The following is a 27,244-nucleotide window of genomic DNA, read 5'->3' as shown; positions in this document are numbered from 1 at the left end:
TGTGCCCATGTTCCCTAAGGAATCTTCTGCATCTGAGATTCTCTCTTCCATCTCTTCTGTTGCTGATGCTCACATCTATGGTTCCTGATTTCTTTCCTAGGTTTTCTATCTCCAGAGTTGTCTCCCTTTGAGTTTTCTTTATTGTTTCTACTTCCATTTTTAGATCCTGGATGGTTTTATTCAATTCAATCACCTGTTTGGTAGTATTTTCCTGTAACTCTCTAAGGGATTTTTGTGTTTCCTCTTTAAAGGCTTCTAGCTGTTTACCTGTGTTTTCCTGTATTTCCTTCTTAAAGTCCTCCATCATCATCATGAGAAGTGACTTTAGGTCCATGTCTTGCTTTTCTGGTGTGATGGTGTATCCAGGACTTGCTATGGTGGGAGAGTTTGGTTCTGATGATGCCAAGTGACCTTGGTGTCTGTTGCTTCTGTTCTTACGCTTGCCTCCTGCCATCTGATTATCTCAAGTGCTTGCTGCCCTCAATATATCTGATTGGAGCCTGTCCTTCCTATAATCCCAGTTAATTCAGGATTCCTCAGAGTCCAGCTTTCTCTGTGATCCTTTGATTGTGGGCTCCTGTGAACCTGAGATTCTGGGTGTGTCAGAGATTTTGGCAGTCAAGCTTCCTCTGAGACCCTGAAATACTGGTGTGACCCAGCTCCTGTTATCCTGGGATCCTGTCGTCCTAAGATCCTGGGCGTGTTACAGTGCCTGGAAGTGGTGTCTCCTTTGAGGATCATGGATCTGTCTGGTCTGTTCGAAAGCAAGGTAAACCAGAACTGATCAAAAGGAACCGGTTAGGAAGGGCTTTGGTGTCCTTGCCCCTGCTGTCACAGGTCCGTCACAATTGGATTGAAACAGATGTTGTGTTCCACTCACCAGTGATCCTAAGATCAAGTGGAGAGTCCTCTAGGGACCGTGAGGGTGTCTGCCTACTCCATGCCCTAGGTGACCCAGTGCTGGCGCCGACAGGAAGGGACTTGTGCCCCTCGAAATGGACAATTTTCTAGACAGATACCAAGTACCAAAGTTAAATCAGGATCAAATAAACCATCTAAACAGTCCCATAACCCTAAAGAAATAGAAGCAGAAAATGGAGAAGAGCCTCGAACACATGAGCACAGGAAAAAAATTTCCTGAACAGAACACCAATGGCTTATGCTCTAAGACCAAGAATTAATAAATGGGACCTCATAAAATTGTAAAGCTTCTGTAAGGCAAAGGACACTGTCCATAGGACAAAACAGCAATCAACAGATTGGGAAAAGATCTTTACCAATCCTACATCTGATAGAGGGCTAATATCCAATATATACAAAGAACTCAATAAATTAGACTCCAGACAATCAAATAACCCTATTAAAAATGGGGTACAGAGCTAAACAAAGAATTCTCAACTGAGGAAACTCGAATGGTTGAGAAGCACCTGAAAAAAAAATGTTCAACATCCTTAACCACCAGGGAAATGCAAATCAAAACAACCCTGAGATTCCACCTCACAACAGTCAGAATGGCTAAGATCAAATACTCAGGTGACAGCACATGCTGGCTAAGATGTGGAGAAAGAGGAATACTCCTCCATTGTTGGTGTAATTGCAAGCTGGTACAACCACTCTGGGAATCAGTCTGGTGGTTCCTTAGAAAATTGGACATAGTGTCAATTTTAGTGACCTGAGGATCCAGCTATACCACTCCTGGGCATATACCTAAAAGATGCTCCAACATGTAATAAGGACACATGCTCCACTATGTTCATAGCATCCTTATTGACAGTAGCCAGAAGCTGGAAACAACCCAGATGTCCTTCAACAGATGAATGGATACAGAAAATGTGGTACATTTACACAGTGGAGTACTACTCAGCTATTAAAAACAATAACTTCATGAAATTCTTGGGCAAATGGAAAGATCTAGAAAATATCATCCTGAGTGTGGTAACCCAATCACAAAAGAACACACATGGTATGCACTCACTGAGAAGTGGATATTAGCCCAAAATGCTCGAAATACCGAAGATACAATTCACATTCCACATGAAGCTCAAGGAGAAGGAAGACCAAAGTGTGGATGCTTCAGTCCTTCTTATAATGGGGAACAAAATGCACATGGAAGGAAATTCAGAGATAAAGCATGGAGCAGACACTGAAGGAAAGGTCATCCAGAGACTGCCCCACCTGGGGACCCATCCCATATACAGTCACCAAACCCAGACTCTATTGTGAATGCCAAGAAGTGCATGCTGACAGGAGCCTGATATAGCTGTCTCCTGAGAGGCTCTGCCAGAGTCTGGCAAATACAGAGGTGAATGCTTGCAGCCAACCATTGGACTGAGCACAGGGACCACAATGAAGGAGTTAGAGAAAGAACTGAAGGAGCTGAAGGAGTTTGCAACCTTATAGGAAGAAGAACAACAATATCAACCAACTAGACACCCCTCCAGAACTCCCAGGGACTAAACCACCAACCAAAGAGTTGGAGGAACCAATGGCTCCAGCCACATATGTAGCAGAGCATGGCCTTGTCAGGCATCAATGGGAGGAGAGGCCCTTGGTCCTGTGAAGGCTCAATGCCCCAGTGTAGGGGAATACCAGGATGGGGAGATGGGAGTATGTGGGTGGTTGGAGGAACACCCTCATAGAAACAGGAGCAGGGGGGGGGTGGAATAGGGAGTTTTGGGGTGGGCAAACTGGGAAAGGGGATAACATTTGATGTGTAAATAAAGAAAATAACCAATAAGAAAAAAGGAAAGAAAAAAATAATTAAGCACTGAGACAAAAAAAAAAAAAGACGGTTTGACATAACAGATTTTTAGTATGTATTGAAAATTATTTTAAGTGAAAACTTCCAAAGAATCTAATTCTTATTGATTGCATTTGGTTTATCCCCTTTTGGCCCTCCAAGAAAATTTAAGAAACATGCAACAATGTTTGTATTTTTTGGACACAATATTATCCAGAAGAAATACTTAAAATATTTTCTTGATTCCAATTTATTCCTATTGTCCATTTTAAATCTATCCCAAGTCCATTTATGTTGTTGTTTTTCAAATTTTTGTTATGTTGTACAAAAATAAGAATGCCAAAATGAAGTTTTATTAATAAAAGATAAAAAATTCTTATTGTGGCAATGTTGCTAGCTCATTATTTGATTGAAGTATAATTCGACCAGGAAACCATATATTAAGTGTACCTAAACTAGGTTGGTTTTTAGTTTCTTGTTTATAGACAGTATTTACAGAAATGCAAAGTTTGTCCTTTTAAACCATTTCATTAATACTTAGCATGACTGCCAGCATAGTTCTGAGGACACTAAAGAATTTGATCACTTATAAGGTGACTGACTATAACCTTGCATGTCTTAATTCTCTTTATCAGTTTACAACAAGCTAGTAATTTTTAAAGATTTTATTGGCCTTTATGGTTTATCCCCGCTAAGCTTGAGCTTTAAATTTTTGAAACTGAAGATCCCTTAGCATTAAAATAAAAACATTAGAGCCGGGCATGGTGGCGCACGCCTTTAATCCCAGCACTCGGGAGGCAGAGGCAGGCGGATTTCTGAGTTCGAGGCCAGCCTGGTCTACAAAGTGAGTTCCAGGACAGCCAGGGGTATACAGAGAAACCCTGTCTCGAAAAACATAAATAAATAAATAAATAAATAAATAAATAAATAAATAAATAAATAAATAAATAAAATAATTTAAACCAAAACACAGTCTCAGAGACAAAGTGACAAGTCAAAATCTTTTAAGTCTGTTCCTGCTACTCTGAATAAACCTCAGGGATTTAAAGGTCTTATTTAAGATTGATTTTCATGCAAAGGATAGAGTAGTGCAAGAGGCCAGAGTCCTATAGACAGATATTCCAAGTGACAGAGTGGACCATGTTCAGGGTCACTAGAGTAGGTATCCTAGTGTGGGATTTAAAGTCTAAGCAGATGAGGAGAGTATCTACCCAAACCTTCTGTGGGAACCCAAATTTAAAATGTCAGGACCATCCATGCGGGTGGGCGAAGGGGTGGGGTAAAACACAATAGAGGGAAGAGAGAAAACTTATGAGCTAGGGTGTGGTGGGAAAGGATACGTTTGGGATTTGTTTTATTTTGTTTCGTTGTTACAAGAAACTGGTCCAGAAATTAAGATATAAAGCCAATGGGAACCAGGCTTCTCTGGCCTCGCGAGAAATTTTACACAAAGGGAGCAGTCACAAACGAGCCTTGTGATGTCAGAATAAAGCTGGACGTAACAGCATGAGCTGTCTATATGAGTAGACAATAATGTATCAGTTGCAGGTCCACAGGGCAGCAAGCTGGGTCTTTAGCGCACAGACTATGGCTGGCTTGGCTTTTGCTTGATGCTTTCTTGCTCAGCAGGAGTTGCAATGCTTGAGATTCCAAAGAAAAAGGCCAAATGGCCGGGCAATGTTGAGGGCAAATTTGTGAGGGCAAATCCAGGGGCCATGCTTTAGTTTGTGTTCCAGTTTCCATATTGAGATGTACTTTCCCTTCTTCCCATTATATAGATATGCATAAGACAGAATGTGCGCTATGATTCATAAAATGTCTCTGAGACTGAAAAGCATCATGTGAGCCACACTTAGTCAAACCATTGGTCCACGCCCACCAAGAAGTCTCTGGATTCTGTAACATTGCTGCTGTCCAGATGAGTTAACCCACGAGGCAGACCAGTGGGCATCAGAATAAGAGGAAGCGCCTAGATTAAAGGTTTTTAAATATTAGACAAGATTCAGCCCCTTATAAGTCTCTAATGTTAATTTGGGCTCTCTATCCACAACGGGTTTTCTCTGTCAGTGGGCTGACAGTGTGACTAGTTACTGTCCCTATGTTGTGGGAGTCCAGGGCTAAGCATAACTAGCAGTCCTGTCTGATTACTGGCTGGAAATGATTAACTAACTGATGGAAGAACATTTTCCAGAGAGGAGAAGAGGAAAGCGGATCCCTCAGGCTTCCTGGAAAGCGGCAGGCAGGACTCCGGACCCAGGTGTGTTAGGTGAAATAGGGGAACTCTGACTATTTCCGTAGGGGAAATAGTCGGCCAGAGCTTTATCCGGGCGGGTCAGAGAACTTTGTTAGGATCCAAAGGTTTGGAGACCAAGAAGAGGGGGAGTTTATTCTGGATAGTAAATCTATTTCAACGGTCCCTTCTTGTGGGTAGAGCTTGAGTACCCGTGTTCTCCGTTTCCTATAGCCAGAACTGTGTGTGATGTTCTTGGAAGTGGAACACAGCACTTTGAAGGGCAAGGCAAATAAATAGCTTCTAAGAGGGCCAAGATTTTGTTTCCTTTTAATGTCCTTTCCCACTACGATTGAGAAAACCTCTTTGTCTATACATATCATGTGTATGCGCGGTAAGAAGGGTAGCAACTGTCTTTGGTGGTGGACTTTCCTTTTTCCCCATTTGAATGCCTGGGTCTGATCAAACACCTCTACTCTCTGGGCTGAGGTACCTGACCTTAAGGCTGAGGGGTCCTACTCACTTCAGCTAAAATAACTATTCAAGGCCCCACATACCAGTTGTGTTTTTTTGTTTGTTTGTTTGTTTGTTTGTTTGTTTTGGTTTTTCGAGGCTGGGTTTGTGTAGCCCTGGCTGTCCTGGAACTCACTCTGTAGATCAGGCTGGCCTCGAACTCAGAAATCCGCCTGCCTCTGCCTCCCGAGTGCTGGGACTAAAGGCGTGCGCCACCACGCCCGGCTACCAGTTTCATTTTTAATGAAGCTGCTCCCACTCTCATAGAGTACTGCAAGATCTTTCAGGAGGATGTCATCTTGAAAGAGAGTCATGCATGAGAACCTGTAGGTCCTCATCAGGCAAAAAGGTAGCAGGATTGATACTACTGTGTTTTTCAGATTGGACACAAGGGTGGCCCATGAGTAGGGCCTGGTACTTGCTCAGGCAGACATTAGACAGCCAACATCTTGGGGCCCTTAGAAGAAGGCCTCAACCAGTTGGGGTGCTGAGAATAAAATACTGACCCAGAGTGAACTCTTTTGTTTTTTTGTTTTTAATTAGACTAGTATTCCCAACACAGCTCTTAGAAAAGTGGGTCATCCTGTGGCTAAAGAGTCCAGTTGTTTGGACAGGTATGTCATAGGGTGTTTCCATGGCACCAAAGCTTGAGATAAAATCCCTTTTGTATTGTATTCCATGAACAAACACATGAAAAAATTTTGAGGTATTTGGAAGTGCTAGGGCTGAGGCTGAAGTCAACTGTTTCTAAAGCCTCAAACGCATTTCTCTCTCCCGATTGGGCAACCAGTGTGTGGTTTGTTCTGTTATATAAAACTGGTGCCATTTTCACAAACATGTCTCTTGGTCTTTGGTGTCGTGATATGAAAGGTGGCAGTAATCTTACTCTAAGATGGGCTCCTTTTGCTTCCTCTCATCAGGTAGCCTCTGATGTACAATGTAGGGCGTTCTGAGCCAACGCTGTGTTCTTTAACTCTTGCAGAGGTCCCTCAGGGGTCTTTAAAAATCTATGATAGTTTTAGTGGCTAGGAGGAAGTTATCTACATATTGTGAGAGTATGGTCCCTTAAACCTCTGATGAAAGGGCAAGAGGTCAGCACTTAAGAGTCTCATTAAAGAAAGTGGATATTTTTTTAAATCCTTGGGGCATCCTGGTCCAGATAAGTTGCCCTCTGTAAATTCCCTCTGTCCATTCCAAAGCAAACATGGGTTGACTCACCTCTAAGAAGGGGAGGCTGAAGAATGCATTTTTTGTTTGTTTGTTTGTTTTCGTTTTTTTCGAGACAGGGTTTCTCTGTATAGCCCTGGCTGTCCTGGCACTCACTTTGTAGACCAGGCTGGCCTCGAACTCAGAAATCCGTCTGCCTCTGCCTCCCAAGTGCTGGGATTAAAGGTGTGCACCACCACCGCCCGGCAGAATGCATCTTTCAAATCCAAGACTGTACACATACTTCTCTGGAGGAATCAGACTCATGCAAGGGTTTGGGTTTGGGAGCATAGGGTGACCGGTCTTGACCTTCTATATTATTTTTCTCAGGTTTTGGACAAGTCTATGATCAGAGACCCAGGATTCATCACAGATAGGAGAGGTGTGATTCAAGTCTGTCCCAGTAAGCCAGACAATAGGGATTTCAATCTCCCTTTTGGTTTCCAGGGTCACAGTATTGCTAAGTCTGATCAGGAGTGGCTGAACTGTTTGGTAGAACTTGTTTGGCCAATCCTAGGGGACTGATTTCAGCCCTCAGCCCTGGGTATGTTTGTTGGCAATCTGAAAGATGTTTTTTTTGATTGGGAACGCAACTTTCAGCTAAGAGATATTCTTCTGAAAGAGGGTCAGACACCAATATTTTGCTGGCTATCTGTAGCCTAACTCATCAGTAGAGAAGTTGATGGTGGCTTTGAAGTTTATCCAAAAGTCTTTGTCAATCAATACTTTGTTTCTGTTCTTCTTACCTTTTGAGCTATTTTCAAGAACTGGAACCTATTTGTACCTTTAAATTTATCTAAGTTTTATAACTTTTTTTTCTAATAGTGCCAACTGGATGAAAAAGTCATTTTTTTTTAGCAGCTGTCTTTAATTCTTCTAAAGAACTCTTAAAGAAAATTGCCTCCTTGGTCGAAGTTGGACAAAAGGGGAAATCCATTCTATGCTGCTGTGTTGACCGTCAGTGTCCCCCACAACACTACGCACACCTGCCGCAGCATGGGTTCAGTTTCTCTTCACACAATGGTGGGGTTTGAGTTTGCCAACTACACAGGTCACATGATGAAAAGAAACAAACCAAGAAAGAAGGGGAGTTTAATATTAAGTACAACATCACACAACTTGAATTATGGCATTCAAGTCACACCATGCATTATTACGCTATCCATTTAAAGTTGATTTCAATCTTTATTTATATTTAACCAAGAGTAAACTACACATATCTATGCTTGGAAGTAATAGTTTCCCCATATAGATTACTTACCTAAAGTAGACCTTTTAACAGAGCTCTGGCACCTGCCATCTTATCCAAATGAAACTTAATTTCATCAGTAACGTGATAGCTGACACATAAATGTTTCTGGACATGTTACAACAAGACATACAATCTACAATGTGTTCTTACTCAAAATGTTTCATCTGAAACTAATTTCCCTTGGGTAGAAGATACAATACCCAAGGATTGTGAATGCAGCTGGTTGGTTGAGAGCATCTCTACTGTGCTTACAAAGCTCCAGGTTAAATCAACACTGAAAATTTAATAAAGCACAGAGCACGGCCAAATGTTTATCTCTACTGGAGTCTCCTCGGGACATATGCAGTTTAAATCAGTAAAGTTAGGAGGAAAATTACAAACTTCTGCATGCCATAAAATTCTCAGTCTTCTTAAGAACATTTATGACTCTATGGTATAGATGGCATTCCATTTCGGCTGATTAGTAACAGATAAAATGTCATGTCTCTAACTTTTTTTTTTAATATAGGGGTCTCTATACTGCCTTAACTGGACTTAAAGTCATTATATAGCTAGGCTTGCCCCCAACTCTTTTTAATTAAGATTTATTTATTATTTAATTTATTTATTTATGTGAGTAGATGTCATCAGACATACCATAATAGAGCATCAGATCCCATTACAGATGGTTGTGAGCCACCATGTGGTTCCTGGGAATTGAACTCATGACCTCTGGAAGAGCAGTCAGTGCTCTTAACTGCTGAGCCATCTCTCCAGCCCCTTGCCTCCAACTCTTGATTCTCCTAATTCAGCTTTATAATAACTAGGATTCAGATATGCTTTGCCATATTCAGTTTTAAAACATATTAATGGTATATCCCCAAATCTATATACACAGAAAAACAGGATCAACCTTGTAACTTGTTGACAATTTTCAATCTAGGTGAGGATACAGATGTGTATTGAATATTCCAAGCTTTCAACATGGATGAAAAATTGCACATATATATTTCTATAAGTAGTTTCACTCTGGCTATTTTGTAAAGGTGTTACAGGTTGCCCACCAGAGATGCCCACTGAGACACAGTTTAGAGCCAAATGAAATTCTTTATTCCAGCCAGCTCGGAGTACATTCAGGTATTTGGGACCCAAGTATAATCCCAAGCATTTAGTACAGACCCACATCCTATTATCTTGCTCAGCAGCTGCAAGGAGAGCTTTTGCCCAAGCAGGCAGTTTAATAGTGTGAAGATAAGCAGATAGCTGGAGTGGGAGGTTTAAAAAGAAGTCACAATAAATTATTAGAGGCAATTTGACCTCCAGTAGAATTGGATATACCATCAGATTCTCCATCGAGGGAATCAAATTCTAGTTGAAGTTAAAATGTTCTCAGCAAGAATAAGAGATTGAAGATCCAAGAACTTTCTTGTCCTATCACAAATGTAGTTTATCTTCAGGTGTGGAGAGGACACAAATAATAGGATTTTAACTTTTGAACTTTTTATGGTTTTTACTCCTTTAGAAAGTTCTTATTCATCAATGATTGTTTTAAAACTTTACCACACAAATACTTAAGAAATGGACTCACAATTCAAATACTTTCAAGTTCCTAACCATCCATTACAAGAATAGTTATTTAAAATTTAGCAGTGGGTAAAAGCATGAGATTTCCTAAACTATCTACAGTGCAATCAGGCTTCCATGTCAGTTATGCTAATGCTCATGAAACTAGAACTATGTAAAACCTGTATTATAGAACATGGGCACTGACCAATACTGTCAAGGACTTTATTCTCTATTATAGCTCCCGTTGCCATGACTTTGGCTGGTCCTGTGCTGGCCATTGACAAATTATGCAAAAAGTAAACATCTGCTCTAACATCTCAGGAACCATGGGGGGGAAAAAGCATCTCCGGCAAACGCAGTTGCAGTGACTGCTCCCCAGTACTTGACAGCCCTTGGTGACTCCTGATGAATTAAGTTTATACAACTAACAAGATGAGAGTAAATCAAGAACGTGATTACTACATTGTATTTCTGACAATAAAAGACATTCGCAACAGAGTATCTTCTCTGAACAACCGACTTTCCACATACCCATTCCAAAGGGTTTCTTGGCAGCAACAGTACATGAATTCTTTTGATGTTGACCAATTGCCAGGACAGATTAAAGTTTCCACATTCTTTTAAGTGACAACCTTCCCAATATGAGTTCTCTGGTGTCCAGTCACATTTTCATCCACTGGCTTGTCCTCCTTGCCTACACATGCAGGCCCCCTGGAGAGTATGGATTTTTCTCAGGCTGGATAAGCTCACCATTTTCAATAAAGGCTTTTCTTGAGTCTTCCCTGTCACAGGATTTCAGACCTACAGGGACTCTCTGATGAGCTGTAACAGCCAATTCTATAAATGTTCCCACGTTCCTTGTATTCACTGTATTTGAAGCCAGCATGGCTTCCTTGATTTTGAAGATCTAAGTTCCAATTAGAGCTCTTGGCACATTCTTTACAGCGATAGGGTTGATTACCGATGTGAACTTGCAAATGTGCATGAAGGCTGAACTATATCTTAACATGTTGCCACCTTACTCATATTCATAGAATTTCTCACCAGTAGAAACTCTCTGATATACAGCTAGCTAGCTTAGAATTTATTGTAGGCCTTTCATTTTCCTTACATCATGACTTCTTATTAATGTATGTATAATGTCAAAACAAGTTTCATATTCACCTAAGTCTTCCCACGTTCTTAACCCTGTGAGTTTGTCACCAGTGTGAATGCTTTGATGTACTTTAACATCTCTGCCATGTGTAAAGTACTTCCCACATTCACTACATTCATAAGGATTCTTATCAATATGGATTCTAAAATGTCCAAGGAAACTGGTAATGGTATTTAAAAGCTTCCCCATATTCATTACATTGAAAGGGATTCTCACCAGTATGGATTCCCTGATGAATGCCAAGGTTCGTTCCGTGAACAAAGTCATTTCCACCTTCCATGCACTGAAAGAGTTTCACATCAGTATGAATTCTCTGATGTTTACTGAGTTGGGACTTATATCTGAAGGCTGACCCACACTGCTGACATTCAAATGATTTCTCTCCAGTGTGGATGCTCTGGTGCCGAGTGAGGTATGCCAGAACAACGAAGGCCTTTCCACACTCTTGACACTTAAAAGGTTTCTCATCAGAATGAATTTTCCGGTGGTGGAACAGGCTTGAGCGATGAATAAAAGCTTTCCCACACTCATTACATTCATATGATTTCACACCACCATGAATAACACTATGTTGAATGAGAGTGGATTCACGCTTGAAGGACTTCCCACATACCTTGCATTCAAAGGGTCTGTTACTTGTATGAACAATGTGATGGTTATTAAGTTCACTGGGAAGATGAAAAGCCTTTCCACATTCTTTACACTCATAAGGTCTCTCACTACTGTGAGACTTCTGATGACGAATGAGAAGTGTATTTAGTCTAAAGAACTTCCCACATTCTTTACACTCAAAGGGTTTGTTTCCAGTGTGAATACTCTGATGTTCAGTAAAATTTGATCTTTGACGAAAGCATTTCCCACATTCCTTGCACTGATAGGGTTTCTCATCAGTATGAATTGTGTAATGTTCATTAAGTTGGTACTTACGTCTGAAGGCTGACCCACAGAGCTTACACTTGAAGGGTTTTTCTTCAATGTGAATTTTCTGGTGCTCAGAAAGGTATACCTGAAGCCGAAAAGCCTTCCCACATACATTACATTCAAAGGGTTTCTCACCTGTATGAATAGTCTGGTGCATAACAAGGTGTGTGGCAGTTCTGAATTTCTTGCCACATTCGTTACATTCAAATGACTTCTCTCCAGTATGAATGGTCTGGTGCCGAGTGAGATGAGTCAGAACAATGAAGGCCTTCCCACACTCCTGGCACTGAAAGGGTCTCTCACCAGAATGGATTTTCTGATGTTGCATGAGGCTTTTGTGTCGTTTAAAGGCTTTCCCACACTCATTACATTTGTGTGGTTTCACATCAGCATGAATAAGCCTATGTTCAACAAGGTTAGAGATTCGATGGAAGGACTTCCCACATTCCCTGCATTCAAATGGTTTTGTACTTGCATGAATGGTTTTATGGTACTTGAGCAGGTCAGGAAGATGAAAAGCCTTTCCACATTCATTGCATTTGAAAGGTTTCTCACCACTGTGAGACTTCTGATGTCTTGTGAGCTGTTGGGGGAGTCTGAAGGCTTTCCCACATTCATGACATTCAAATGACTTCTCTCCAGTGTGAATGTTCTGGTGCCTTGTGAGCTGAGCCAGAACAATGAAGCCCTTCCCACAGTCCTTACACTGAAAGGGTCTTTCATCAGAATGAGTTTTCTGATGTTGCACGAGGTTTGAGCGCCGTTTAAAGGCTTTCCCACACTCACTACATTTGTATGGTTTCACATCAGCATGGATAATCCTATGTGCAACAAGGTTGGAGACTCGGTTGAAGGACTTCCCACATTCCCTGCATTCAAATGGTTTTTCACCTGTATGAATGGTTTTATGGTACTTAAGCAGGTCAGGAAGATGAAAAGCCTTTCCACATTCATTACACTCAAAAGGTTTCTCACCACTGTGAGACTTCTGATGTCTTGTGAGCTGTTGGGGGAGTCTGAAGGCCTTCCCACACTCCTCACATTCATAGGGCTTCTCTCCAGTATGAATACTTTGATGCTGAGTTAGAGTTGACCTACAACCAAAGCACTTCCCACACTCTTTACATTCATACGGTTTTTCTGTATTGTGACCAAGAGTCTGGCAGGTATAAGGAGGCATTTCTGCCTTGTTAGTTATCTGTTGACCAGCATCACTCTGACAATCCTGTAGTCCATGGAATGTACTATAGTTGGGGCCAATACTAGTACTAGAGTCCTTAGGGTCAAAAGTTATTAATTGCTTTATGCTCTGTTCGAGAAATTTTTTATTATTAATAGGATTTTCTGGAGATATATTTTCAGCATCATAATCCGTCTTCAAGTCTGAAAGAAAATGAAAAAGCAAGAATATTTTATTTTCCTGTAACATAAAAGCTATTAAATGAATGGCTAGACTAAAGTAACAGGAGGAAGGAGAGCAGCAATAAACACAGTTTATGTAAGACAATAGTTTACAGTAGAACAGGTTGGAAATGGGAAGACCTGTCTAAAGTAAGGATTCTGATTTCTTTAAAAACACAGAGATGTTATGGGAATATGTTTTGTTTTGCTTCTTTTTGCATCTTTTTTTTTTTCTTTTTGCTTGTTGTTTTTCCTACGTAACAGCCCTGGTTGTCCTGGACTCATTTTGTAGATGTGCCTGGCCCTGCCTCCCCTGTGCTGGATTAAAGGCATAGGCCACCTCCTCCAACAGAAGTTTGTAACGCCAGGCGTGGCTATGGGAATGGACATCCACAGGAGATGTCTATGATTTGCCTTGTACTCTAGCAGGGGCTTGTTTTTTCCAGTTGCAGACAGTTTTCGCAAGTGTCTGATGTTTGGAATTCTGGGACCTTTTGAGAGGGTATATGCTGGATGCTGTTGATGAGGTTTGTCAAGTGGTCACATACAAAGAGATGAGAAGAAGAAATTAGACATTGTGACGCTGAAGAACAAATTTGTTCCAAGAAATTTAACACCCCTAATCAGCAGGACGTAGTCTTAACAATATCGACACCTCCTTTCCACTCAAGCCTTCTTTCTGTCCTACCCAGTGTTGGGGGTTTAGGAGGGTGGAATAAGTAAGGGTAGAGGACAGTGGTAGAAAAAGAAACCCATAAAGTAGCCAAAAGTCTGTCTATATTTGTTTGCTTAATGAGATGTACTGGAATGACCTAATGTGTTCATTTGCATTCTACTTGAAATACACACTGTCAGCCATCAGACAGTTCCACCAGCCTGCCCTCAGGATGCTAGCAGCAGCAGCTTATGTCATTACCACAGCTATCCAGGTCCCAGCAACCCTAGCTCTCTCTCCTAGTCTGTCTTTCTCTCTCAATCTCTGACTTCTTTTCTCTGTTCTTCTTTCTGCCTCTCTCTCTCTATCTCTCTCTCTCTGTCTGTCTGTCTGTCTGTCTCTTCAGTCTCTGTCTCTATCTCTCTCTCATGCTCCCACCGAGACAGCCTTTCAATTTCACCCTTGGAGCTGGTCTTTGCTACTCTGTGCGGTTCTTTTTTTCTTCTGACCCCTTATTCCCCAGGTCCCATCCCTTAACCCTAAATAGGAGAGAAAGGAGGATAGAGTGGGAAGAGAGAGAAAAAGAGAGAGAGATCCTTGGATCTAATTTATTTCCCATCCATTGTTCCAAGTTTTCAGCCAAGCCCATTCAAACGTTTTTCCCAACTGTATCTCCCTCAGACCCCCAACAATGAGCTTTAAACACAGTCCCTTCTAGCAGTTTTTCCAATACTAGCAGCTCCAAACTATAACAACTGTTCTAGCCCATCTGCTCACCTCAGCTTCTCCTGACTCACCTGTCTCCTAACAATATCTTCTGTCCCAATTGCTTTCTCCTCTCACTCTGCTCAATCTCCTTTCTCAGCCTCTGCTGGCTTTTTATATCCTGCACTGAAGGTCAAGCAGTACTAATGGTTAAGAATTCGTAAAAAAGTCCAGTTGACCTTTTAAAGGGCCAGGAACACAAGAGAAATCACACTATACCCCCAACCCCCAATGAAACTCTTACACTAGATCAGTTGTGTGCAATACTTTCTTTCTTTCTTTCTTCCTTTCTTTCTTTTTTTTAAAGATGTATTTATTATATTTAAGTACACTGTAGCTGTTTTCAGACACACCAGAAGAGGGCATCCAATCTCATTATAGATCGTTGTGAAGCACTGTGTGGTTGCTGGGATTTGAACTCAGGACCTCTGGAAGAATAGTCAGTGCTCTTAACCACTGAGCCATCTCTCCAGCTCCTGTGGTATACTTTCTTAGCACAGATGTATACCGACTAACTTCCTTCTCTATATTAACTGCTTTATCCCAGCCCCCAACTCCATCAGGCCTTCCCTGGAAACTCAAAGACTACTCTGGTCAGGGAAACAGACAGACTAACTGCACATCTTCACCTCTCCCTCCATTCCTCCAAGTCCAATCCCCGGGCTCATCTCCAGTTCTGTAGGAGACCACCTACTTTGGCCTCTTCTCACTCTGTTCCCATTTCCAGGGAATAAGCAGATTCTAGTGGAAGACCTGCTTTCCTCCTTCTTATGGATCCCTGCTTTGTTAGGGTTTTACTGCTGTGAACAAATACCATGACCAAGGCAACTCTTATAGGATAACATTTAATTGGAGCTGCCTTACAGGTTCAGAGGTTCAGTCCATTATCACCAAGGTGGGAGCATGGCAAAGTTCAGACAAGCATGGTGCAGGAGTAGCTGAGAGTTCTACATCTTCATCTGAAGGCCTCTAGAAGAGTGGCTCCCACGTGGTTAGCAGTAAGGTCTCACTGCCAACCCCCACAGTGACCCACTTCCTCCAACAAGGCTACACCACCTAATAGTGGCATTCCCTGGGCCAAGCATATTCAAACCACCACATTCCACTCCCTGTCCCCTATAGATTTGTTCAAACATCTGAGTCTATGGGGAGCATACCTAGACATAGCATAATAAATTCATTTAGTCCAATTCCAAAGTCCCCATAGTCTATAGCAGTCTCAACAGTGTTAAACGTCCAAAGTTCAAAGTCTCTTCTGAGATTCATCCAATCACTTAACCATAATCCCCAAATCAAGACAAAAAAACAGCTGGGAAAACTCCAAACTCTACATCTCCATATCTGATATCAAAAGCAATCTTCAGATCTCCAACTCCTTTTTCATCTTTGTTGACTGCAACAAAGTTCTTCCTCCTGGGCTGGTTCCATTCCCTGTTAGAAGCTTTCCTCAGCAGATAGCCCACAGTCTTGGCATCTTAAACATCCTGGGGTCTCCAAGGCAACTTCAACTTTGCAGCTTTTTGTTCCGATGTCTGGGATCAACAAATGATCTTCTGGGCTCCTCCAAAGGGCTTGGGTCATGTCTCTACCTCTTTCCTCTGTAGCATTCTATCTAGGTTCTGGTTGACACCACTCCACTGCTGCTGCTGTTCTTAGCGATCATGCCGAGGTACTGACATCTCCAATATATTGGGGTCTTCAACTGTAATGAGGCTTCACCAATAGCCTCTCATAAGCTCCCGTCATGGTGTCAAGTCTCAACTTCTTTGCATAACCTCTTCAGTCCTGGTCATCACCTGCATCTGAAGCTGCCCCTTCACCAATGGCCTTCCCTGGCCTCTCACAGTGCCAAGTCTCAGCTGTTCTCCATGACCCTTTCATGCCTTCAAAACCTGATTCTTATACATTACCAAGTCCAGCTGCAGTATGAGGTACAACCTTGGTTATCCCTGGAACACAGCTTCTTTGTGCTCTCAGAAAACACTTCCAGCCATTTTCACCTCAGTGCTACTGGTTTCTTCTTAATCACTGATAATTTCTTAGCTCCAGCTAACTAAGATAAATTGTCCCAGTACTTCCTTCTATTCTGGACTCTAAAGCCAGAGCCACAAGGCCAAAGCTGCTGAGTTCTGTTGCTTCCAGAGGTGGAACATGGCCCCTTATTCTTTTACCAGTTTTCTGATTTTCAAATCCCTCACTTGCCTAAGCTTGGCTGTCCTGGAACTTGCTCTGTAGATTGGCCTTGAGCTCAGAGATCTGCATGGTTCTGGCTCCTGGGATTAAAGGTGTGTACCACCATGCCTTGACCTAAATTTAGCTGGGTGGGATCTTGCCCTAAAGTCCCACTGCCTTAATCTGTTATTTCCTAGAACATAGGATTCAGCTCCATTCTACTTCCTAGTGCCCCTTTAATATTTGAACCATATATTTTCCATTTTTCCTTTCCCAGTTTGTTCTTTTTCATTAAAACACTCTTCATAAGACTGAACTGTAGTAACCACAAAACAATATTTATACCACGCTGTTTTGAGACTTCCTTTTTCAAAGCAATTAATCAAAATCTCTTCAGCTTAGCCTCAGGCAAACTCTTTGGACAATGGCAAAAAGCAGCCACCTTCTTCACCAAAATACCACAAAAACAGTCTCTAGGCCACACGCTGAAATTCTTCTCCACTGAAACCTTTTGGGCCAGATCTGCACAGTTCAAAATCATTCTCAGCAACAAAGTCTTCCATGTTCCTACTAGGATAGCCTACTAAGCCCCATTGAGAGGACTCCACTGCTTTCCCAGTCCAAAGTCTTAAGATCTACATTATTCCAAACAAAAGCATGGGCAGGCTATCACAGCAATATGCTAGTCTCTGGTACCAACTTCTGTCTTTGTAAAGTTTTACTGCTGTGAAGAGACACCATAACCAAGACAACTCTTCTAGGATATTTAATTGGGGCTGACTTACAGGTTCAAGCCAGTATCATCAAGATGGAAGGATGGCAGCATCCAAACAGGCATGGTGCAAGAGGAGCTGAGGGTTCTATTTCTTTTTCTGAAGGCTGCTAGGAGAAGACTGGCTCCCAAGTGGTTAGGAAGAGGGTCTCATTGCCCACCCCCAAAGTGTCACACTTCCTCCAACAAGGCTACACCTCCTAATAGTACCATTCACTGGGCCAAACATATTCAAATCACCACAATCCCTGGACACACCCCTCCTAGCCCATCCCCATTCCTAAGTGTCAGCTCCCATTACCTAGGAACACATTTTACCTGGAATTCTCAGTGTCTATACCCATCAGGATTCCACAAGAATTTCCTTCCAAGTAATACATAGCTACCACACTCTCCTAAGAACCAGAAAGGGCAATAGAAACCAAATAACAAAAAAACCAGCCAACAAAGACAAGATCAGATATAAGCACTTCACAAATACAGATGCCTAAAATTCAGTACAAAACCATAATAAAAGCTAGGATAATATGTGTGCACCAGAGCCCAGCAACTGTACCACAGCAGTCCCTGAGTATTATTACAACATTGCTAAAGTGCAAGAAAAATATTTAAATAGCCTTTTAAAATATGATACAAGTCATTAAAGAGGACAATATCCTTTAAAGCAATCTATTAAAACACAAACAGTGGAAGGAAATGAATGAAATAGTTCAAGACCTGAAAGCACAAATAGAATCAATAAAGAAAGCTAAAACTGAGAAACATCTGGAAACAAAAAGCTTACAAACTCAAACAGGACCCTCAGAAGCAAGAGTAACCAACGGAATATGAGAGGTAGAAGAAAAATCTCAGACACTAATGAAGTGGAAATTGCTGGAGACTTAGTTGTGTCATGTAATGTTTTTCTGGAAGCTGTCTTATGAGAAGATGTTTTGCTGAGAATAGGCATATGGTGGTTTTCTGGAAACTCTCTGGTGAAAGGGCATGTGATGTTTTGCAGGGGCAGATGCTTGTGATGTTTGGAAGGGTATAAGAATAACCCAACAGACAGTGGACAACGCCTTTGCATTGGTTCGCCTTGCAACTCCTCACTAGTCTTTGTTGGTCTTTCCTGACACTGGTCTTCGCTGATGATGCTCTTGCATTGATTCGCCTTGCTTTCTTTGCTGATCTTTGCTTGTCATGATTTTGCAGAGAGAAATGCACCAAAGTCCTTCTGGAATCCAAGCTGCTTCTTGCTGCTTCTGTGGGCTTGTGCCACAGCCTTAGAGTTTCTTCTGGCCTGAGCTGCTGCTACAGATTCATGTTTGGTGTTTTGCTAGTGAACTGGACTACTAACAATAAAGATGGGAATCACCCCAAAGAATTATTTCTAAACAGATCCACAACTCCTGTTTTCTATTAACCTTTCTTTTCTACTACCTCTGGTGGGTGGTGGGCTATAAGGGAGGTTGAAAGCATTAAAGAACTAGAATTAAAATAGGTTTTGAAAAAAATCTAAAGCTACACATTGAAGACACAATAAAAGAAATAAATACCTGTCACAAATAAAATGGTAAATCTAAAAAAACTCCTGTGCAAATCGAAGGAGGAGGAGCAGCAGCCCAGTTCAAGGATAAAAGAAATATTTTCAACAAAATCATAGAAGAAAATCTCCCTACTCTAATGAATAAGATGCCTACTAAGGTACAAGAACCATGCAGACTCCCAAATAGACTGGACTTGACACCAGAGTAAGGGAAGCAGACAAAGAGCAGAGCTTCCTTCACATCCTTTTCCCAGGCTGCACCAGAAGGTGTGGCCCAGATGTAAGATGGGTCTTCCCATCTCAAAAGATGTGGGTTAAAGGTGGGTCTTCCTACTTTAGATACTTACTTAACAAAAATCTCTCATAGGTGTACTGAGATGCTTGGATTTTAGTTAGTTCCTAGTCAATTTGTCAACCAAGAAAACCATCACAGCTCCCTGCCAACCTAGGTAGAAGGCTGTGTGATGTATGCACTCAGATGTTTCTCTACTTGTCATTCTGTGCTTTGTGAGTCAGGGTCTCTCATCTGCCTGGAGCTGACTTGCCAGCAAGCCCAAGGGATCTGCCTTTGCCACCTCCCCAGTGCTGCAGGGAGGAGCCACCATCACACCGTGACTACAGTGACCATGAAGACACAGAATTCAAACACATTTGGTGCCCCTCCCTGCGTTACAGCTTTCACTGGTGCTGAAACTGTCTTGGCTTTGGTTCAGTGGTCAAGAACTCTAAGAGCTCTGCCCGACGCCCTGGGTTAGAGACCCAGCAGCCCCTATAACTCCAGCCCCAGGGAGCTGACCCTCTCTAGGGCCTCTTAGGATACCTGCACACGTGTGTGCACACACAACCAATAATGAAACACTTCACTCTTACTCACCTGGGCTCGGCCTGTCTGTTTCTTCCTTCACAGCCATCCAGGGCTCTTTCTCCTGCTCTAGTAAGACGATCAGATCTGGCTTAGAAATGCAACTTCCCACTTAAAAGAAAGAAAGAGATGGCTCAGTGTGTAGATTTTCATTCATTCATTCATTCATTCATTCATTGGGACTGGGTCTCTTTTAATAATCCCAGGATGTAGAGAACATATTACATCAGCCTGGCCTTGAATTTACTTGATCTGCTTGCCTCTGCCTCCCAAATGCTGGGACTGAAGGTGTGTGCCACTATGCCCTGTTTGTGTAGATTTTAAGAATACACATTTATTATAAAGGCCTATACAGCTGGGCACAGTGGATCATGCTTTGTGAGGCCTGCATGGGGGAAATGAGCCAAGCCATTTACCCTGTATAGCAAGATTCTTATCTTGGAAAAACAGATCAAAAGCTTCTAAAAGCCAAAATAATGCTGAGGAAAAGAATTGAGAGAAGAAAAAGCAACCTGGGTAAGAATTCAGCTGCTTAAGATTAGTTTTAATCTCCTTTAAATGCAGACAGGGGCTTGTCACTTAAAAACAAAAATATAATTGAGTAGTGAGAACAGGAACGCTTAAGCTATACTGTCTAGTACAAATCCCATCTCTGCAGCTCACTAATAATGACATTCATTTAGGCAAGTCCCACAAGATTCTATGCTCAACTTTCCACCTGAAAACTAAGCATGGCGGCACACACACAAATGGTCACAACACAGCAAGTCCACAGATGGTCTGTCCTGCGGGAGACCTGGCCTCAAAAACACGAAATTAGTAGTAGTAGTAATGATAATAATTGAATTAATGTTTTCTATTTGATAGAGTTGATACTAAGATTAAATACTATCACAAGTACTTTAAAGATTGTCTGACCTACGCTAATATAAAATCATTATTTTTTACACTTCCATGTATTTATTTAGTTAACGCGGGGGATGGGACTAGGGCCTTGAGCATCCTGGGGAAGTGTTCTACACCTGACTTACATTCACAGCCATAAAAATTATTCTCGTTATTGTTATTTATATTGCCTTTTGTTAAAATTTACACCTCATTCTTCAGATTTGGTCAATGAAAAGCAAACTTCAAATCCGAGAATTTCCACTACAAAGCAGGTAAAGGAAGTGTTCGCTGAAGGAAACAGAATGTGTCCACTTCTGTTTTTGAGTAAACTCTATAGATTCACTAATGAGTAAGATTGACTCTTTCATTTAGTTATGCATGTAAGGGGGATGTATGTGCTCATGAGGGTCTGTGCACACATGTACATGCATATCCAGGCCAGAGACCAGTGTATTAGGTGTGTTCATTGACTGCTTTTCACTTCTGTATCTGAGGCAGGGTCTCTCACTGAACCTAGAGCTCACTGAGAGGACCAACAAGGGGTGGGCAAGCAGGCAATTCATGAGGCTCCTATTTTCAATCCAATAAATCTCACATGCTTTCTATGGGATAAAAAAATTACTTTATGTGTATGTATTGCTGAGCGCCATGTACAAGCATGGTACCCATGGGGGCACGAGGGCATCAAAGTCCTGGAGCTACACCTGGTTGTGAGCCCTCTGTGGTGCTGGGAATTGAACCTGGATCATCTACAAGAATAGCTGGTTCTCTTAACTGCCAAGCTATCTCTCTAGCCCAAGATTCTCTTTATGAATTTATCTCTTTATTTATTTTATTTATTTATTTATTTTGGTTTGGTTTTTTTTGAAACAAGGCCTCACCCTGCAGACTAGGCTAGCCTCGAACTCAGGATGTATCTGATGGTGATGTTGCACTCACAACATTCTTCCTGCCTCAGCCTTCTCAGAGAAGCAATGACAGGAATTGGTCTCCATCCCAGCTTCAGCTACCACTGGAAAGATGGCACTGTCCTTTAATTCAGAGTGAGGAAAGCCCACAGTGTAGAGGACACATCCCCCATTCATGGGGCACAGGCTTACCCACTGCGACCAGGTTGCTGTAGGTCTCCAACATCATGTCCCTGTATAAGACCTTCTGAGTAGCATCCAGGCAGGCCCACTCCTCCTGAGAGAAGTCAACAGCCACATCCTTAAATGTCACTGACCCCTGAAAGAGCAAACACAAGGAGAGTGAAACTGGGGAAGCTTTCAAGATGGAAACCAGAAGGGAACGGACTCAAGTGTGGGAAGGGAGCCATAAGGAAATGCTCAAGGCACCTGACTGCAGGAACCCTCCATAAACGACGACTGTGCCCACCTACATAGCCAATAGCTGTGCCTCTCCACTCCACCCACATCCCTCAGGTTATACCCACAGAAGGGAAATGTCACCTGGGATCAGGGTAAAACACACAAGAAATGCTGTGAGTCCTTGAGTTTATTATGCTATCACATGATGTCATTAAGACTTTTTGTCATGAGAATGATTTTATACACTATGTAAGAGTCCACATTATGTGCATATTATGTTTAATCTTTCCAGGGATCAGTGTATCTCAGGTCTTCCCCAACTCTGGAGACTACAATCAGCTCCCTATCACAGCCTAAATGATCTTTCTCTCTGATACCTCAACTCTCTTCTAAAGCCTCCTCAGGGAGGTCACCTTGTCACACACATGCACAGGGAATACTCATTCTCACACTCTGGGTCATCAGTCTGACAACACCTCAGATGTCAGTCAGGTTTCTTGGTGCAGTCAAATGAGACCATCACCTTAAAGTTTTGAAGCCCCTAAAGCCTGTTCCCTGTGGGACTGGCACCTCCACTGCAGGGACAGTCCTCCCTGAGCACAGACCAAGCAGAGAGCACGTGTGGAGGAATGCATTCAAAGACAACCCCAGTGCCAGCTGGGAAGAGGCACAGACAGGAAGTGCTCAGACCTGCCAGCCCTCACTGGAAAGGGGCAGACTGGGCTGGGGGATTCCGGATCCTTGGGAAGCTTCAAGAGGGAAAGACAAGAAGGAGTCACCTAACCTGAAGTCACCCTAGGTCAAAAAGAGAAAAACAACTTACACAGACCATGTCCTGACTATTAGAGCTGGCCATTCTTCTTCAGGCTTCCTGTCCTGGGGGACAAAAAGAAAGCCATCACTGCATTGTGACTTGATGTTCCCAGGCTGACTTCTGTCACTGTGATGTCATCGACTACACTTATTTCTCAAGCCTCCCCACTCACTCTCTCCCCCACACACTGCTCACAGCCTCCCACACACAAATTGGAAGCACACAGGAGTCTACACAAAGCTGATCCCCTCCTAACCCAGACAACCCACTGCCAAGGGGGCAGTGTGGGAGTGCAGGGCACAAACATGTCTGCCTTGAACTTCCTCCAGAAGAGGCCAGCAGAAGGGATCCCATCTTCCACCCTGAGATCCAGCTCGCCCTGCACCTGGTCCGCTCCTCCTACTGTGAGCAGATCTCAGATCTTCCTACTGGAACCCCACCTATCAAGGCTCACAGGGGCTCACAGCATCCAGGTGGCCCCTCCTGTGTAAACTCAGGGCTGAAGCACAGCGAGGCTGGAGGGGCTGCAGCTGCAGTGCTCAGGCAGGGTCCAGCATTCTGTGCCCACTGTTAGTGAATGGCACTGTGCACCATGGACCACTCTCCTGAGAACCTTCCCTCATCTATGATAACACTTATGTCGTCTCAATTAAGCCATGATCCTTTATGGAGATAATTAGCTATAAAACATCCTGTCACAGGAGGTGAGTATATGTTTCCCTCTTTCCATAATATGAGATATTTTGAAGAAAATAATACTAAATTTGGTGTGGGCATCATAAGTGTTTTGATCCTAGAACTGAGTTTCTCAACCTCCGCACGGCTGACACAACTGTTCTTTCTTGGGCTGTGTGAGGACCATCTTGTGCTCTGTGCTACACTCAGCAGCACTGACCCTCTACTCACAAGCTCTGAGCAGCACACACAACCCTCAGACCTCCCTAAGATGCTGCACCAGGGAGCAGCCATCACCAAATGGGGACCCAGTGCTCCAGGCCTAAGCCTTGGTTCAATCCACTCTGGACTGTCCATCTGTTTTTGAGACAGTCTCCTGTATACCATGCTGGCCTTGAACACCTAATGTTCCTTCCTCCTTCTCCTCTCAAGTACACATCTGATCATCTTATAAAATTTTACATTTTCATATCCCCAGAAAGTCTACAGACAAATTTTCCTTCTATCTTTATCCTTCCTTCCCTTCTCCCTCTGCATACACCAGGCTAGCCAGCCTGCCAGGGATTCTCTTGTCTCTACCCCACTTCTTGCCATAGGAGGGCTGGCACTGCAGACATGCATCTGGCACTGCACAGTTCCATGCTTGCAGGCACTGCATCCACTGAGCCAGGTTGGCAGACTACATTCTATGCTATTTATAACTTTTGTACATTTTATACACTTCCAAGAGATAGTCACACCCTCACTTTCATTCCAGCATCATTTCCATAGCAGTGATACGCGACCCCACCAACAGACAAATGGACCAAGCACATGGAGGATGGGGCTCACACACAGTGAACCATTTACTACAATGTGGATGGATGCACATGGAGAATAACACGTGCAATACGCTAAAGAGAAAGGCAAGCGCGGGGGCAGGGGATGGCTCAGGGGCTGAGCGCTAAGCCGCTAAGGCTTTTCCAGAGGAGTTCAGCCTCCTGACAGCTACAATGCCTGGAACTCAAGCTGCAGGGGATCCTGTACCTCAGGCCCCTAGACCACCTGTGCTCATGGACACACAACTCCACACATGTACATGCGTTTCAGGAAGAACATAAAGAGTTAATCTTTAGAGAAAAAGACAAATACCCACAACCTCACTCACGTGGGATCAGACCCTGGCGTCATTGGAACCATGAAACGCTGGACCATGGGGTTTGAATGGCAGAGGCTGGATGTGCCGCACTGTGGTTGTGGGAGAGACGACAAAGACAACTCTTCCATAAGGAAGAGTTGGGAAGATGCTGATCATATATAGACTGACAACACTTTAGCTACGCAGCACAAGTCCAGAGATGCACCATGAGACATGGTGACTGTGATTAACAGTTTGTAAAGACTCAGGAGCATAGACAGGAAGTACACTCATTACACAAATGGTACTTTAGTCATTCTGATGCACACACAGTCTCCAAATTATCACCCTGTACACAATACACACAACTCACCTGAAAATTTAGAAAGTTCTGCGTTACATTAATACACAGTTTGTGTTCTCGTTGTCTTGAGACAAGGTGTCACCATGTAGTCCAGCCAGCCCAGAGCTCGTCATTGTGGATCACACTGCTATGGAAGTCACAGAGATCTCCTGCTTCTGCCCCCCAAATTCCGAGATTAAAGCCTAGCTTTTCTTTTTGGGTCGCTTTCTTGAACATCCACCAGCTATCGCATTGTTTCTCACACTCCCTTGTCCTGCAGAACCCTGAGGGGAATGAACCCAAGATGGCCTCACAGAGAACAACTAAAGCACACCAGGCCCTTAGGATATGGTGGCACTGCACTAACAGGCTTCACCACAGGCATCCTAAGGTTCACGACAGGCCTGGAGAGCCTGAGGGGACAGAACCAAGACTCTAACCCGATACCACAGATCCACACCCCACGATCAACCACAGCATTGCTCATCTGGATCGGGCCATTACCCATTCCACACACACACACACACACACACACACACACACACACACTCACACAGTCAGAAAATCACTAGCTCTCAAAGATGCCAAATTCAGTGCTATCACTTTTCCACTCCCAAAGTTCTCAAGAGTGAACAGAAATCGTCTACGACCTACATTTTCCCCTGCAGAGAATACCTATTAAACACATCCCCATCTAACCTTAAGTGAATGAGACTCAAACTACGATATTTATTTATTAGGTTCTGTGCAATTACTGCGGGATGACCCTAATCTATATCTCTAAATGACAGTCTGGCTACTGGTTCAACTGCACTTCCCAAATCCTTGCTGTTTCAAACTTCCAGGGCTACTTCTGCTCCAGCTGTCTGGTGTCCCCAGGAGGCATATCACTCTGGCAGGAACTGTTGGTCCAGCTCTTGGAGACTGCCTGTTCTCTAGTCTTTTCCTCCCCTGTGCTCCGCCTCTGTTCTCTCTCCTCCCCTGGTGGTGCCTACTTGAGACCCACAGCCCAGTTACTCAAACTCTACCTCTCTCTAGTCCTCTCAGGAACTGGCTGTAGCTAGTTTTATTTCAACTCAGGTTTTAAACTGGGGAGCAAAGTTCACATAGCATCACTTGGAATATGTGAGGATCTGCTCATGGCGAGGGGTGGGGGGAGCAACCAGATCTTGGGAGCCAGTATTTAGCATTAAATACAAGCAGCACCAGCAGCCCTGAAGTCCCCCTGCTTTGAACGGAAGGTCTATAAAGATCAAAGTCCATCTGCTATGTGATGCCATGGGTAGGAATTGGTTTGTGTTTGAGATTCCTAACGTTAACCTCTGGAGATTCTTATCTATAAAGTCTAGGGAAAAAGTCTGACTATTGAGAGATGGCAAGGATTACTGAAACAATAGTGAGGATACTAATTGGGAGGAGAACGAACAACGTAAGGGCCACAAAGTTGGAGCTATCAGTTGGTCTGTTACTCCTTCATTTACTGACAATTCTATAGTCTAAACCTAAAGCCTCATTTCTCACACGGAGAGAAGGCACAAACTTCGCCCTTTAGTCTTAGCTGAGTAGCAATAAAGATCTCATGCTTCTCCAGCCCTCCTTTGGAATAATGGCCGAAATGGGGAGCCTGTGGGGAGCCCAAGGAAGCCTGAGATCCCAAACTAGATCTGAGAGCATCCTTATTGAGCACTTTCCCTCCCTTCCCACAACACTCGCATTGCTACAGCTCAGGGAAACCTAGGGAACTTATCAAGTAGCTGTCCCCGCCTCCGCCCCCAGGGAACCCTCGGAGGCACTTCCGGCCTCAGATGCTCACTTACCTCAAAGGAAGCTTCCCTTCAGACTCTGCACCTGACCATTCCTTGCTTCAGCCCCTGTGCCTGCAAGAGAAAGCAGGAGCAGAAAGCTACAAGCATAGTGACACAGGTGATGCAGAGAGCTCAAGGTGCGTATACATACAAACAGACACACACATCACCGTCCCTACACACTCACACAAATATCAACATCCACCCCACACCCACACCCAGCCTGCTGGTTCCGATCTTACTCTGTAAGGACGTAGGCCATAGAGCGATTTCTTCCACCTACGAGAAAAACCTGACTTTTCACGGGAGCAATGCACGACACCGGAATTCGATCCGTTACTTCCGGCGCGGTGGACCCTGGGAAATGCAGTCCTTGCGGCGGAACTCCCGGAAGCCCAGAGCTCACAGGTTCAGGACGAACGGAGCATGCTACTGGGACCAGCCCACCTTGGAGCTGCGCCGGGTGGAGTCAGGGATTTTTCCAAAAAGGCACAGCCTTAAAAGCTCCCTTGTGGTGCTCAAAAGGTACTTCCGCTTCTGCGCGCCACTGATTTTTCTCTCCCCTGGAGCGGAC

At 43.3% G+C, this 27,244-nt stretch overlaps 1 protein-coding gene across 1 annotated transcript; it reads right to left on the bottom strand.

The window, feature by feature from the left end:
- Positions 1-9,007: 9,007 nt before the first annotated feature.
- On the bottom strand, positions 9,008-27,011 carry LOC110297820 (uncharacterized). The gene is made up of 7 exons (XM_085841991.1): positions 26,913-27,011; positions 26,683-26,742; positions 24,896-25,149; positions 22,740-22,792; positions 21,707-21,833; positions 19,731-19,829; positions 9,008-12,946 (listed from the first exon to the last, which is right to left on the bottom strand). Exons 4-7 carry the CDS (start codon positions 22,770-22,772, stop codon positions 10,785-10,787), a joined length of 2,421 nt encoding a protein of 806 aa, XP_085698117.1. The 5' UTR covers positions 22,773-22,792; positions 24,896-25,149; positions 26,683-26,742; positions 26,913-27,011; the 3' UTR covers positions 9,008-10,784.
- Between the last annotated feature and the right edge of the window lie 233 nt (positions 27,012-27,244).

This window comes from Mus caroli, unplaced genomic scaffold (genome assembly GCF_978045245.1).
Source record: "Mus caroli unplaced genomic scaffold, Mus_caroli_1 scaffold_8, whole genome shotgun sequence".
Taxonomy (NCBI): Eukaryota; Metazoa; Chordata; class Mammalia; order Rodentia; family Muridae; genus Mus; species Mus caroli.
The sequence above is the reverse complement of the archived record's forward strand: the minus strand, read 5'-3'. Positions and strand labels throughout refer to the sequence as shown.